This window comes from Pezoporus occidentalis, unplaced genomic scaffold (genome assembly GCF_034315485.1).
Source record: "Pezoporus occidentalis ecotype Australia unplaced genomic scaffold, CSIRO_AGI_Poc_V1 ctg27, whole genome shotgun sequence".
Lineage (NCBI taxonomy): Eukaryota > Metazoa > Chordata > Aves > Psittaciformes > Psittacidae > Pezoporus > Pezoporus occidentalis.
The window spans coordinates 1,224,641-1,241,371 of NW_026914611.1; the positions used below are offsets into that span (position 1 = coordinate 1,224,641).

The 16,731-nt window shown below is 39.5% G+C and overlaps 1 protein-coding gene across 1 annotated transcript in view; it reads right to left on the reverse strand.

Moving 5' to 3' along the window:
* The window catches only part of CNTNAP4 (contactin associated protein family member 4), a 227,594-nt gene that overhangs the window by 81,825 nt on the left and 129,038 nt on the right, over nt 1-16,731 (reverse strand). Inside the window, exon 4 of the mRNA XM_062624584.1 lies at nt 6,515-6,662. Within this exon, the coding sequence (XP_062480568.1) occupies nt 6,515-6,662 (148 nt within the window). The remainder of the gene's footprint in view (nt 1-6,514; nt 6,663-16,731) is intronic.

Below are 16,731 nucleotides of genomic sequence, written 5' to 3' on the forward strand. Positions count from 1 at the left end.
CCATTGTCTCGCTTTTTCACACTGCCCTGAAGCCTTTGGTTCTCAGTCCAGTCCATCACTTCCTCACTTGATTTTATCCATCATCTCCCTCCCCTGTCATTTGTAGTTTAGAGGTCTCCTCTCCAGGTTAGCCAGTCTGTTAGAACAGGTGCTTTTGCATGGTCAGATGGATTCTGTCTCTTCCTAGCACTTCTGATCCTCAGGGTGCCCTAAGGTCGTTAAATCTGGATAACTGTTGCTGACACAAGCAGTGCAACTAGCTGTGGATCCATCCAGTGCCCCTCAATCTCTTCATTCTTGTCAGCAAGAACAAGGAAAATGACATCTGAGACCCTATGCTCTTTCCCCTAGAGTCATGTAAAAATGAGTGACATCCACCAGGTCACACTTGGCTGTACTGTTGATGCAGAGGGAGATAATCTGAAGCATAGACAGACCTTAACAGTCTCTCCACAATGTCCTGGATCCATGTCCCTAGCAAGCAGCAAACCTCCCTAGAAGGCAGGTCAGACAGGCAGACAGAGATGCTGTCAACACCTGCTATGAAGAGAGTTGGGAACACACCTAAAGGGACATCTTCATAGCATAGAATCATACAGCAGTTTGTGTTGGAAGAGTCTTCTCAAAGATCATCATTAAAAAGCAAATAAATTCTTCCTTACGTCCAATCTAAATCTAAAATCTTGCAGTTTAAAACTATCACTGTTCTGTCACTACAGGACCTGGGGAAAAAAAAATAATCTCCATATTTATTATACACTCAAGTACTGAAACGCCACAGAAAAGTCTCCCCACATCTTCTCCAGGCTGAGCAACCCCAGCCTTTCTTCACAGGAGAATTGTTTCAGCCCTCTGGTTACTTTCATGGCCCTCCTATGGACTCACTCTTGAGGGTCTATGTCTTTCTTGTGCTGGGGATCCCAGAGCTGGATGTAGCGCTCCAGGTGGGGTCTCATAAGACTGGAGTAGTGGGAAAGAATCAGCTCCTTTGACCTCCTTGATTTTGTATTAAAATAGACAAAACAAAAAACTCCTAAGTTTCACAGTTGAAGAAAAGAGTAATGCCGAGGAAATTTCATTATTACATTATAAATGTATGCTTCCTCACTTACATTCATAGTCCTAATGAGTATGCTTAAAGGTAGACTCAGTGTCACAGCTCCATGATAGTACTCCAGTGAAATCTAAGTTCTATTTATGACTAAATTCTATCAGCATTACAGAGTTTCACTTTGGGGGAAACAAGTAAGGACAGGGCAAATTAAAAGGAAAGGCAAGGGTCAAAACAAGGGACAAGGCAAAGCAAAAGGCAAAGCAAGGCAAAAAGCAAAGCAAGGCAAAGCCAATGAAGGGAAAGCCCAGGAAAGGAAAAGGGAAGGGAAGGGAAGGGAAGGGAAGGGAAGGGAAGGGAAGGGAAGGGAAGGGAAGGGAAGGGAAGGGAAAAGGCAGAAAAGAACCGATTGCTGATTTTATCCCAGTAATATACAGGAATATCTGTCAAAATCAGTACAGATTGAACAAGACACACACAAAGGAGCCAATAAAACCATGAGAAGCTCGTAGAGTATTTACAGTTCATAAGTAAAGAAGAAAAAGGTGATTACCCTTGAAAGATAATTTTGTGAAATAAATGAAGATGTAAAGGACACTCAATAAAATATGAAGCTATTTTTCAATTGACTGGTTGATGTTTTTCAAGTCAATGGAAACCCAATATCTATTTACTAACTTTAATTTCACTAAAAATATTTCTGCACATTGTCTGCATGGAAATTAACTCAATTTAAATTAGCTATTGTACTTAAAGTCAGTCATTTACATTCCACTTTTAAAATCCCTTGCCAAATCAATGCAGATATGTTTTTAAGTATGGTTTCTTGATCTTCTTCACATCTTGATGTACTTCTTACTTACGAAGAATTCGTTTACTAAAGGTACAATGAATAAACATGACAATGAATAAATATAATAAAAATTCTACCTAAAAATGAATCCTAGGTTGACTATTTACTTCATCATAACATTGAATGCATGTGGACAGTAAAAACATTAATCAATGTTAAATTTAAATAATTATTAAGAGCTTCCAGAAAAACTTCAATAGCAGAACTTGTGCATTGTTACGTATGTATCAAACCAGCTAATTAGCTATATTTTTAATAGGTACCGATAGCAGTACAGGGTTTTGTTTGTGAAAATACTCTTGTTATTAGTTATAAAGACAAGAGCATAAACATTTAACACAGGTCTCCAAAATCCCTTTCACAATTCTGCAGCACTAGCTCCTAAGGAGAAAAACCTACTCTTTCCAAATTTGGAAAATAAACGTAATCAAAACTTTTGCCCACCAGCATGCATGAATGAAGGTTGTGAAAATGCTGCAGGCGTTAATCAAAATTCTTGTAACTTTTCTCATGCATGTTTTGTTTTCACCATCTATGCATTACCACTAAAAATAAATTGAACGAGTTGTGAGAGATAAAGGCTGGGTCTCTTGCAGGTTTATCAGGATAGAAAGAATAAGCCCAGATACATAGAGTGCCATAATATTTACCTCTTTTGTATTTGCCAAGTACTCTCAATTTGATCTGTGAAGACTCATCTTTTGTTTTCACAATTTACATGGTATCTTTCTCAAAGTAATGTAATCTAAATCCCTATTATTCTGTGAAAATACCTTTGGATGTGATGAAATGCCTCTGAGAAACTGGAAATTCTAGAAACCTCACACACCATAGGATCAAGAGTTCTACCTATCCTGAGTAAAAAAATTTCAGCTGCAACAACTTTGAAAAACAATTTGGGTTTTGTTAATATTCAAAATAATTGAAATTAATGTTAATGTTCTCTAGTAAAAAAAAAAAAAAAAAAAAAACAGCAAAAAATAATGCACATTATTTTGTGGCTTTTTTTTTTTTAATTGGTTTTAGATATCCTTAGTCCTGAAAAAAAATTGAATTAAAATGAGAAATCTGCTTTGTGTAGCTTTCCAGTTTTGAGGAAGGCAGACCTGAAAAGGTTCACAGTGTTCAGAAAAGTCAGAAAAATCAGGACTAGGATACCACTTTACAAAAACCCCTTGTGGAAAAAAAAAAAAAAAAAAAAGTAGTTTAAAATTATTCATAATAAGCCATACTTAAAATTAACTTATTTGCAATCACTTTCTCATCAAGCCTTTGAAACTACATTATCCCAGTTATGAAGTGGTTTAGAAGTCCTCTCTTTGACTGATGTAACTGTGCCATTGATCTTATGCATTCAAACCAGGAAAGGAATGCTCAAAAAGCCTCAACACATTTAACAGTTAGAGGGCTCTGGAAAAAGGTTTGCATATCATAGTATCTGCAGTGCTTGTTTTTAGGCACTGAGTCTAACAACCTCTTTTATGTACAGTGTGCTTTTAGCTACCAGTTACTTTTGTCCTAAAATTTTATACGATTGTCACTCTCATATTTAAATCCATCTTTCTGTCCGTCATATGAAGACACATAAAGCCAGGTAGACCCCCTGGAAAGAGAAAATCTTTCTTTCTTCCCTGCAAGAGAAAGACTTCAGAACAGGTGCAAGAAAAGTGAGGAATATGGTAGATGTAGCAGAGTGAGGAAGGGGAATAACTAAACACAAAGAATACAGGGGAACTTTTTTAAATGTTTCATTTAACTCCATAACTGACTACTCTTATTTAACCTTTCTATTCTGTAAGTGGTAAAAGCCAAAAATGGAAGGACTTGTTCCGGATGCATGCTTTAGAAATATATAAAATATGACAGCCCTTGGCCTAAAAGGTTTCTAGTAATAAAGGAGCTCTCTGTAAGAAAACAGGAAACAAAACTCCTGGTTTATCCTATGAACACCTATCATGGACATTACCAAACCTCACTGAAACTTTAATTAAAGGGGAAACATTAGTACTGAGGATATAAGTTTAACTTATTCAGAGCAGATATTTGGCTGGAAGACAAAAGAGCAGCAACCTGAAAGTAGTGCCAACAATTATCCAGTAAGTATTACTTCACTAAGATAGTAGTGACTTTTGGATGTAACAGACATGCATTTTCCAGTATCACTTTATGAAACAGAGAGATCAACTTTATATATTCTTGCAATTTTAGTTATGTAATTTATAACAGATAAGACTGAAGGAAGAAATTACTGCATTTGCACTTGAATACACAGTCCACATACTTGGTAGTAAATGGAGAGTTGCATACTCTTATCAGACCAAGTGAGATCTATCTCCCTGGAGGGAGGAATGAGAAATGGGAAATCTGGAAAGTGTAAATCAAAGTTAAAGTAGGTATCACAGGCATTGGTGCTTAGTGTAAATCAAAGTTAAAGTAGGTATCACAGGCATTTGTGCTTTCCTTTTCCCACCTGGAAAAGTTCATAATAATTTAGAAAGAGCCAGGCACAATTACTGTAACAATAACTACATGTCCTGCATGTGTCTGATAAATGGAGGTAAAGACTGGAGAGAAAGAATTAATCTTTCAAATGATTAAACATATGTTAGAACTCCAAGACTGTAATCACCTGGTTTGTCTATAGCAGCAGCCACTGAATGGAACTGCTAAAAACACATGATGGTTCTAGATGTTAAAAATAAAGATATGATAAAGAGTCTGCAATTCATTTGGAATAAAAGCATTTATACACAAAAAAAAAGGCAAGAGCTCACGACATCATTAGTACAGAGAAGATCTTTACCAGCTTAAAAAGATTGCCATATATTTAGCAGTCATGTTCTTTATGTACTCCATTATGGTGGGTAGTGAATGAATATTCTTTTTTAAATTCAGCCTTACCTCTGAAGACAATTAGCATTGATCTGTTTCAATAAGCTATCTATAGTATTGCTCTTGTACCAAATGAGTAAAATATAGAAAAACACCTAATCTTCCTCAAATTACTTACTGACCACACACCAAATATTCTATCTACATAACTGCTTATTCTATATGTTTTATTATTTTTTGTAACATAGACATTGTCTATTTTTGTCCTTTAGAACTGCAGATTTTTCCATGGCCATCGAAAAGGAACACAGCAACAGGGATATCAAAAAGAGAACCATAAGATACTTTGCAAGGTCCGATAGAGAAAACTACAGTAGTGAACATAAATAAGATCTAGATTTTAGGCATGTGCAAAAGAGGGCTCTTCAGTTTGGAAATATTTTAGAACATGACTTTGAGTGCGGATTTAAACATAGTCTAATGCACAAGGTAAGGGGCTGATAAGAAGCAAAGCTGATTCACTGTCAGTGAAACTTAAGAGACAGGAGAGAATATATTTCATCAAGTACTATGCAGATCAGATTTCAAAGGGAGACTCATATGAGTTCTCACCTGGGAATGATAAAGCCATGTCTTCAGCCTTCATTTTCAGCTTTAGTAGTTAAAACAGTGGGGGGTAAGTTGTATCTTGGCCAGATTTCTCAGTAACAGCAGTATTATTAGATTGGTCTAAGAATCGGAAGTCACGTGGCTAGTACCCAGGCAGACGTCATTGAAAAATTCATGTCTTTTTATCTCCTTACACTCTTCTCCTGGCATGAGCTCTTTGTTTTCTGGGATTGGGTGGTTTACTTCATTTCTGATGTGACCTAATCTCCATCCAAGTTGAAATTTTCAGTATCCTTAGTTCATGACCATTCACTAATTTTACAAAGCCAAGCTGGAGGCAGAAAGCCCAGAGATGTGTTTTACTGATGTTCAGTTTAAAGTAAGATAATAATGAATAGAAATAGAAGAGGGATATATGGTAGCCATTCAGAAGTGATCAGCTGTGTAAAGCGTGACTTAAGCAGAGAAGCTGAAAAAAAAACCCCTACAAAAACAACAGATGAAAGTTCTTATAACAAACATTTGAAGAGTTTGATTAAAATAAATTCTGTTTCTCTCATGAGGAAAAGATGTAGAGAATAAAAGACAGTAAGCAACTTGCTAAGATGAATATTTAAAAAAAAAATCTAGGAATGAAGAACTGTAACAAGAAGACAACAGGAAGATTTACATTGTCCAGCAGATCAATACAACCAAATGCTTATATCAGATCTTAATGTTTTATTAATGATCCCAAAATTATCCTAAAAAAAAAACCTTAAATATATAACAACCTTGAAATACACTTCAACTGTGTATTTTTGGTTCTATCTACTTGTACACTTATTGGAACAAGACCAAGATCATGTATTTTTCAAACTGTAAACATTTTCCATATTTCACCATATTAAGTGCAGTTTTTAAGACTACTAAAAAAAAAAAAGTTTTTAGTAAATCACTTATTGCATTATGTTCACACCATTCATTCCAACAAAAAAAAGAACTGGAAAATAAACATCATATACTGTTAGATGATGCAGAAATAGTACAGTCTGCAAATAAATGCGTTATTGAGTCAGTTTTACTCAAGATTAAACTTAAGCATAGAAATCAACTTTCAAGTGTAATTTAGATTACAAAAGACAATGATGAATAGTCTTTTAATTCAGCTGATTCAGCAAAACACTTACTGTATGTGCATCCATACACTTCAATGCGCATTCCAATTCTGCCATTCGGATTCCAGTCCAAAGGCACAAAACGGAGAAATCTTGCTTTAATCGAATGCTGAAGCTTATAGTATACAACACTGTCTGCATTCATGTTTCCAGAAAAGGCCTAGAAGAAAATGAAAGAGAGATCTGCCACATCCATATTGAGCATAGAAATACATGGAAGCATTGCTGATCTTTATACCCTCATCTGTCAAGCAGTCAAGCACAGGAATAAAATGTAATTGTCAGTGAATTCTGTAGGAGCAACAGCTGAATCGGTCTGGTTTATTCTTGTGGATCAAGTGTTAAGTCATCTCTACATTTAGCACTGACACTATAGCAATTGAAAAATCTCACACCTTCTAAAATTTAAGTTAATGAAACACTTCAAAAGCAAACATTCCTTTTCCAAAATGTATAGAAAATCTTGGTATTTCAGTGTATTATACCAACTAATACTTTTTCCTAAGACAAGAGAGTGGGGACTGTGATTTCCTCTTACCAAAAGGTTAGATAAATATCATTGCAAACCTGTATTTTAGCTGCATAGTTTGCTGAATCAAAAAAGTTCTTAGACTGACAGAACATGGTGTTGAAAGACTGGTTTCCAACTAAAGAATCCAGAGTATAATAAAAGGATTTAAATTCAGCGTTCTGTTAAAAAGGAAAAAAAAAAAAAAAAAAAAAGTAAATTTCCAATTTTATACCCAAGTGAGATATAAAAGGATAAAGTATTATCATAGAAACTGTTTGAGGAGCAGTATTTAGCTGATAAGACTACTTTCCCTTTTTGTCACAGAAAGAAAATTTCTAGAAACATAAACAAATTCAAAGAAGAACAGAGCTGTCATCATGAACTTTAGCATCCTAAAGACAGGAGAATATAGTCTGATTTTGTTGGCTAGATGTTCAGATGTTATGTGTTTTTTTTTTCTTATTGCCTGTTTGTGGTATGTGAAGCAGAAAAAAAATTTTCAAACATTTTGGATTTAAATACCTGATAAATTAGACAGAAATAATAATACATTCAGAATAGTACATTCAGAATAATAAATTAGACTGAAATACTTTCATGGGCAGAATATAAAAGATTATACATTTCTGGATATATGGGCGGTACTCTTGCTATAAGTCACAAATTTTACAACTAGAGAAGCATATAAAAAACAACATCTTTTGGTATGCAGCTTCTCTTTGCGTAAGTTTTTGTAGCAGAGGTGAGCTTCATTGTATTAATTATTTATCCTGCTATAAATAAATCTTTGCATCTTCCCTCCCCTCTACTAAGTAAAATTTTAATAAATTCTAACCTCTGAAAATTCAATTAAAAAAAAAAAAAAGCAGGGGCTTTTTACAGCTAACCTATTCAGCTAGTTATAAGCAACAAAAGTTAGTGACTCTGAATGTTCACACCAGCTTCACATTTTATAATTTAACTATCATAGTTGGTGAAGGTGGAAACATGCTAAAACAAACACTGGTGAGGAGACACTATTTGGAGGGTATGACCAGACCTCTTGTCCCTTCAAATCCTTATTTGCAGTCTTTAACAAATTTAGCTTTCAATAAAAGTGCCAGTTAGTTTGTTGACTGAACCATAACCCAGTCTCCAGAAGTTAAAGTGCTGTGAGCAAATGAAGTGTTTGATTAAGATTTAAATTTTTTCCAAAATTGTTTTCAGAAGGCAGCCACCTCATAAAAATTAGATGTTAAGTTTTAAGTACAGAATGTATATTGCTTGTTTGGGTTTTTTTTACTTCAGGGTATACTTAAACCATGTGTTTTAATTTAAAATTAGGGGTTTTACTTCAGTAACAGCCTAAAAGTAATTCAAACTACTCTTTAAGCCATTCAGAATGGTCAGTTTAAAAATCAATGTTTTTAGCTGTTATTTTACAAAGCCTTTATCTGGGAAGAATGCATTTGAAAGTGCAACAATTGAGTTGACTCCTAAATGGGTCTTTAATGCTTGATTTTAAGTACTATGAAGGTTAAAACATGCAGTTTGGGGCGCTTTTTTCAGTTTTAATCCTTTTCACAAGAAAGAGAAGGCAATCAGACAGCTCTTCTCATAGACTCATATACTAAAGGTGTACCTGAAGCCTATGAAAGTAGTTTGTAGGTTTTTTAGAGGAGAAAGAAATTCAGTGTGACAGATAAACTCCTCTCTTTACAGTAGAACACAATCCAACAATCATTTAAACATGCAATTATAACCATTCAATGAGCTTCCTTCTTCTCACCCCTGCCTTCCTCAGACTGTTCAGATCACTTCATTCTTGTGCCAAATCACTTGAAGGGAAGATGCCATTATTCTACATTATGCAGACTCCTCACAGCCTGTACAAGCATCTGATGGCTAAAAGACTCAATGTGACCCTGTTAATATGAATGTTACACATAATAAGCATAGTCTGCATAAATATTCATAGGATTGTAAAGCTAACGCCTCTAATGTAACTGCCTACTGATTCTTAGTTGATGCTCTTACAGAAGCTACATAATATTGCTTTTTAATAGCATGAAGAAATAACACCTTTCTCAAAGAATGCAGTTTTTGAAACATGGAAACACTGTATTGCAGTTTAGCCTTTTAAGCAGTAACCAAGGCACTGAGCAGCATAGAAGTCTAATAGCTCTTCAGGGCATATTTTATTCCACAGTGGAGAAATATCATAGAATCATAGAATCATAGAATCGTTAGGGTTGGAAAGGACCTTACAATCGTCTAGTTCCAAGCCCCTTGCCGTGGGCAGGGACACCTTATGCTAAATCGTATCACCCAAGGCCTCGTCCAACCTGGCCTTGAACACTGAGAGGGATGGAGCATTCACAACCTCCCTGGGCAACCTATTCCAGTGCCTCACCACCCTAACAGGAAAGAATTTCTTTCTTATATCCAATCTAAACTTCCCCTGTTTAAGTTTTAACCCATTACCCCTTGTCCTACCACTACAGTCTCTAACAAAGAGACCCTCTCCAGCATCCCTATAGGCCCCCTTCAGATACTGGAAGGCTGCTAGGAAGTCTCCACGCAGCCTTCTCTTCTCCAGGCTGAACAGCCCCAACTTCCTCAGCCTGTCTTCATACGGGAGGTGCTCCAGTCCCCTGATCATCCTCGTGGCCCTCCTCTGGACTTGTTCCAACAGTTCCATGTCCTTTTTATGTTGAGGACACCAGAACTGCACACAATACTCCAAGTGAGGTCTCACGAGAGCAGAGTAGAGGGGCAGGATCACCTCCTTCGACCCACTGGTCACGCTCCTTTTGATGCAGCCCAGGATACGGTTGGCTTTCTGGGCTGCAAGCGCACACTGCCTGCTCATGTTCGTTTTCTCATCAACCAACACCCCCAAGCCCTTCTCTGCAGGGCTGCTCTGAATCTCTTCTCTGCCCAACCTGTAGCTGTGCCTGGGATTGCTCCGACCCAAGTGTAGGACCTATCCTGAGCTGTGTTGAAGCCTGAAATGAGAGCCTACTCTCAAACTTGTTTTAACACTCCTACTCAATTTCTAATCCTGTAGTTTCTTTACCTCAAGCTACTTTAACCCTGATTTGAAGACAGAATTAGCATTCGCTATGGCATCAGAAAGCACACATGTACTCCAGACTGCATTAGAAAAGTTAAATCCTGCATGTAGAAGAACATCATCAAGCTCAAAATTACTGTGAAAGTAAGATTACATCAAGATAAATTAAAAAAATATTTGTTTCCCCCTATGTAGTAAGAAAATGAATTTTTAGAGCAGATTCATGTCCAACACTTCCTCAGCCAGAGTCCCCCATAGTTAAACTGTGTGTGAGACATGCACTGAATGTACTGAGACATACTTTAGATCACCTAGAAAATATTACACTTACTTACAAATGTGACTTCTACTACATAACATCTATACACTGCAAAATATAAAATAGGACTAAATAATGTTCAGTGTTTTTACATATATTACGTACCCATTGTGCAAAATACTATCATAGTTATTACAAATATTACATCACATAAAATACAAATATTACTAAGTTAAATAAGTATACACAGATGCAAATTCTCATTTCATGTTTAATGCCAGAAAAGTAGAACAGGACTGAAACCTGGATAGAATCACAGAATAGTTATGGTTGGAAAGGACCTTACAATCATCTAGTTCCAAGCCCCCTGCCGTGGGCAGGGACACCTTACACTAAATTGTATCACCCAAGGCCTCGTCCAACCTGGCCTTGAACACTGAGAGGGATGGAGCATTCACAGCCTCCTTGGTCAACCCATTCCAGTGCCTCACCACCCTCACAGGAAAGAATTTTCTTCTTATATCCAATCTAAACTTCCCCTGTTTAAGTTTTAACCCATTACCCTTTGTCCTATCACTACAGTCCCTAACAAAGAGTCCCTCTCCAGCATCCCTATAGGTCCCCTTCAGATACTGGAAGGCTGCTAGGAGGTCTCCACGCAGCCTTCTCTTCTCCAGACTGAACAGCCCCAACTTCCTCAGCCTGTCTTCATACGGGAGGTGTTCCAGTCCCCTCATCAGCCTCGTGGCCCTCCTCTGGACTTGTTCCAACAGTTCCATGTCCTTTTTATGTTGAGGACACCAGAACTGCACACAATACTCCAGGTGAGGTCTCACAAGAGCAGAGTAGAGGGGCAGGATCACCTCCTTCGACCTGCTGGTCACGCTCCTTTTGATGCAGCCCAACATACAGTTGGTTTTCTGGGCAGCAAGTGCACACTGCCGGCCCATGTTCATTTTCTCACCAACCAACACCCCCAAGTCCTTCTCCCAGGGCTCCTCTGAATCTCTTCTCTGCCCAACCTGTAGCTGTGCCTGGGACTGCTCCGACCCAGGTGTAGGACCTTGCACTTGGCATGGTTAAAACTTCATGAAGTTGGCATCAGCCCACCTCACAAGCGTGTCAAGGTCCCTCTGGATGGCATTCCTTCCCTCCAGCCTATTAACCAAACCACACAGCTTGGTGTCATCGCCAAACTTGCTGAGGGTGCACCCAATCCCACTGTCCATGTCAGCGACAAAGATGTTGAACAAGACCATTCCCAACACCGACCCCTGAAGCACACCACTCATTACTGGTCTCCAGCCAGACACTGAGCTGTTGACCACAACTCTTTGCAGGCAGCCATCCAGCCCGTTCCCTATCCACCGAGTGGTCCATCCATCAAATTGATGTCTCTGTTTTAGAGATCAGAATGCTGTGTGGGGCAGCATCAAATGCTTTGCACAAGTCCAGGTAGATGACATCAACTGCTCTACCCCTGTCCATCAGTTCTGTAGCCCCATCATAGAAGGCCACCAAATTGGTCAGGCAGGATTTCCCCTTAGTGAAGCCATGCTGGCTGTCACCAAGCACCTTGTTGATTTTCATGTGCCTTAGCATGCCTTCCAGGAGGTTCTGCTCCAAGATTTTGGCAGGCATAGAGGTGAGACTGACTGGTCTGTAATTCTCCAGGTCATCCATTTTCCCCTTCTTGAAAATGCAGGTTATATTTCCCTTTTTCCAGTCATCGGGAACTTCACCTGACTGCCATGATTTCTCAAATATGATGGCTAGCGGCTTAGCAACTTCATTTGCCAGCTCTTTCAGGACCTGCGGATAGATCTCATCAGGACCCACGGACTTGTGCACATTCAGATTCTTAAGATGGTCTTGAACCGGTTCCTCTCCTACAGTGGGCACAAGGTCTTCATTCTCACAATCCCTGCGTCTGCCTTCCAAGACTTGGGTGGTGTGGTCAGAGCCTTTGCCAGTGAAGACCGAGGCAAAGAAGTCATTCAGAACCTCAGCCTTCTCCAAATCCCGTGTAGCCAGTTCTCCTGAGAGCTTCCGGAGGGGGCCTACGTTCTCCCTAGTCTGTTTTTTTTTTTTGCTATGTATCTGTAGAATCCCTTCCTGTTATCTTTAATACCTCTAGCTAAGTTTAATTCTAACTGGGCCTTAGCTTTCCTAACCTGGTCCCTAGCTTCCCAGACAACATCCCTGTACTCTTCCCAGGCCACCTGTCCTTGCTTCCACCTTTTATAAGCTTCTTTTTTCATTTGAATTTTCCTCAGGAGCTCCTTATCCATCCAAGGAGGTCTCCTGGCCCTCCTGCTGCATTTCTTTCTAGTTGGGATGCAACACTCCTGAGCTTGTAGCAGGTGATCCTTGAATATCAACCAACAGTCTTGGGCCCCTCTGCCCTCTAGGGCTATATCCCATGAAACCTTCCAAAGCAGGTTCCTGAAGAGGCCAAAGTCTGCTCTCTTGAAGTCCCGGGCAGTGAGCTTGCTGCACGCTCTTCTCACTGTCCTGAGGATCGACAACTCGACCATCTCATGATCCCTGAATCCAAGGCTGCCCTGGAGATTTCCAACACGCCCTTCCCTGTTGGTGAGCATGAGGTCAAGCATGGCTTGTTGGCTCCTCTGTTACTTGCAGAAGGAAGTTGTCTTCTACACAATCGAGGAACCTCCTGGATTGCTTGTGCCGAGCCGTACTGTCTTTCCAACAGATGTCAGGGTGGTTGAAGTCACCCATGAGAACAAGGGCCTGCGAGCATGAGGCTTTTCCTATCTGTCTATAGAGTGCTTCATCCGCAGGTTCTCCTTGATCAGGCGGTCTGTAACAGATCCCCACAGTAATGTCTACCATAGCTATATTCCCTTTAACCCTGACCCACAAACTCTGTTGACTGCTCACCTGTCCCCAGACAGAGTTCCATACTCTTCCAGCCACTTCTTTATCAGAAGAGGAAGTTTGGGAAGTTTAGTGAGGTACTAAGTGTATCTCAAAAACAGTCTGAGCTTTGCTATGTGTTTTATGAATTCTACTACTAAACCCAGCAAAATCAGTTGGCAAAATCACTTTGAAGTAACTAAGAGCTATTCATATTAAATGCTTGCTGTTGGTGTATGACCATAGAATCATAGAAGGGTTATGGTTGGAAAGGACCTTAAGATCATCTAGTTCCAAGCCCTCTGTCATTGGGCATGGACACCGCACACTAAACCACCTCACCCAAGGCTCTCTCCAACCTGGCCCTGAACACTGGCAGGGATGGAGCATTATATGATTCACCACTCCTTTGGGCAACCAGTTCCAGTGCCTCACCACCCTCACAGTGAAGGTTCCTTGTATCTAACCTGAACTTCCCATTTTAGTTTAAACTCACTACCCCTTGTCCTGTTGCTACAGTCCCTGATGAAGAGTCCCTCCCCAGCATCCTTATAACCCCCTCCAGATACTGGAAGGCTACTATGAGGTTTCCACACAGCCTTCTCTTCTCAAGGCTGAACAGCCCCAACTTTCTCAGCCTATCTTCATATGGAAGGTGCTTCAGCCCCCTGATCATCCTTTGGCCCTCCTCTGGACTTGTTCCAAAAGCTCCATGCCCTTCTTATGTTGAGGACACCAGAACTGCATGCAATACTCCAAGTGGGGTCTCAAGAGAGCTGAGTAGAAAGGTAGGATCACCTCCTCTGACCTGCTGTCATGCTCTTTCTGGTGCAGTCCAGGGTATGGTAAAAAGAAAAATATCTGGCCAGCTACAGCAATAACATGATTTCCAGGCAAAAATGTAGAGGGATGTTAAAATCACTGCCATGCTGCAGCCATGACTAACTGGTGTCAGATACATTGCACAAGTATTATGGTGTCCCTTTCATTCAGTGGTTCTCTCAATCTATCATCTTTGCTAGTGATAATGCAGTTTGGTTTTGTTTGCAGTTTTGTTTGCTTCTTTTGTCGGGTTTGTTTTGTTTTGGTTTTATTACATAGATATTTTTAATGGGCTTATTTAAAAGATTTTAAATATTTGTGGCATACTTATTTCACCATTCAATATTATAAACTTGACTACTGCAATCCAAAGTAAAAGTCCATTTGAACATTATATTATTTAACAAAATTTAACAAAAAAAAATTAAAAAAAATAAAAAAATCCTCTAAAGCAAGAGATTTCAAAGACTGCTTCATCTATAATTACATTTTTCAGTTAGTGTTTTTGCAGTTCATTAAGAATACTTTAAGGAATACCATTCAACATTTTATTTAAAAAATCTCTCAATTCATTCTGCTGTAGAATTTGCCATTATTGCCATTTATTATACTTTTAGATCAAGAGTATGGAATTGGAATCTTAGAGCTTTTATCACTGAAAGTACTACTGGTTGGGATTTTTTTAATGCAAAATTATTTCACTTAGCAGGAATAATACAAATCTCTTATTTAATTACTAACCATCTCTGAGTGCTATAAAATTAGAGGTGGCAAAAACAGACTACTGAGTGCTCCTCAGAATGTTTCAAAACACTATTTATTTTGCAACTGCCTTACTAATAGTTTTATACGCAATGAGCTAGAAACATATAAAGCAAATTTATTTAACTCAAGATTACACTGTACATAGTTATATAGCTTCCCTTTATAAGAACTTACTAAACTGTATCTCTGTTCATTATAGAACACCTCAAGGTGAATTATTCTCATGTATTATGATGAAAAACAGGAGGAGAGCGGATTTCTTTTGAAAAAACCAAAACACCTTTAGCCATTATATATAGCTAGTTATCTAAAATTATTCAGTATCCAAAAGAATTCTCTTAAAGACTCCAGAACAAGATATCAATTCCCACCTGTATTATCTTTTACTGTTTATGGCAGCACATTAGGGAAAAAGCTTTGCTGCAATAAAGTGGTTGGTTGACCAGTACGACCATGGTTTAATGCTCTTTGCTGCCTAGTGATATTAGCCCTTCTGGGTAACTCTCAGTTACATCCTGGGCATGACGGGACATCAGGTGTCCTGTCTCTGCTTCCTCCCAGCTTTCCGTCCTTCCTGGCAGAGCATGAGACTCACAAAGTCCTTGGTCAGACTAAAACATTTGAGCTGTAACTAAAACCACTGGTGTTGTCAGCACTGTTCCCAGGCTAAAAGTCAAAACACAGCACTGCACCAGCTACTAAGAAGGAGAAAAATGACTGCTACTGCTGAACCCAGGACAACATATATGTCCTGGGTTCAGCAGTAGCAGTCATGTTTTTCCTCTGTGGTAGCTGGTGCAGTGCTGTGTTTTGACTTCCAGCCTGGCAACAGTGTTGGTGAAGCCGATGTTTTCGGTTGTTGCTAAGTGATGTTTACCCTGACCAAGGACTTTGTGAGGCTCATGCTCTGCCAGGGAGGAGGGGAAGCTGTGAGGAAGCAGAGATGGGGTGCCTGACCCGGGCTAGCCAGGGAGGTATTCCATACCACAGCACGTCATGCCCGGGGTGGGGGGTGACTGGGAGTTACCCGGAAGGACACGGGCTTCCGGGTGGGACTCGTTTCTTGGCCGGTGGTATTGTATTCTCTTCCCTTGTTATTTTCCCTTACCATTGTTGTCGTTGGTAGTAGCGGTGGTGATTTGTGTTGTACATTGGTTGCTGGACTGTTCTTGTCTCAACCCGTAGGATTTGCACCCTTTCGATCCTCCTCCCCTTTCCTCCTGGAGCGGGGAAGGGGAGAGCCCCGGTGGGGGGGGGGGGGAGGGGCTCGATTGTTGTCAGCCTGGCACCACTCACTGGGAGTGAGTGAACAAGTTGCCTGACTGGGTTTAAACCACGACAACATGTATAGTAGAAACGTAGACTCCATTTGTGATTTTAATTCAGCCATACTCAGAAACTGGCTGAACAGTTGGGCCCAGAGGGTGGTGATCAGTAGCACAAAATCTAGGCAGAGCCCATTAATGAGCAGTGTACATCAGGGTTCAATACTGGATCCAATCCTATTTCTTGATGAATGATCTAGATGATGGGGCAGAACACACCCTTTAAAAGTTTCCTGGTGACATCAGAACCTGGAGGAGTGCTTCATACACCCGTGTTGCACTGCTTCCCTCAACAAGCTGGAAAAATGGACCAACAGGATACTCATAACATTCAACACAGGGAAAAGTGAAGTTTCCAAACTAAACTTGAGTCAGCAGTGTGTCATAAGGGTCAATGTGACAAAGACAACAAGAAGAACTTGTATATGTGTTTGGGATAAAAGGAAGACAAGAAAAAACGGGCTCCTGCAGAAGAAAAGCAAGAGACCTGGCCACCCAGAAGATGAAGAAGGCTGAGGTACTCAACCAGTTTTTTATCTTGGTCTTTGCCAGCAAATGCTCCAGTCACACATCCCAGGTTACACAAAACAAAGGCAGGTATTGGGAGAACGA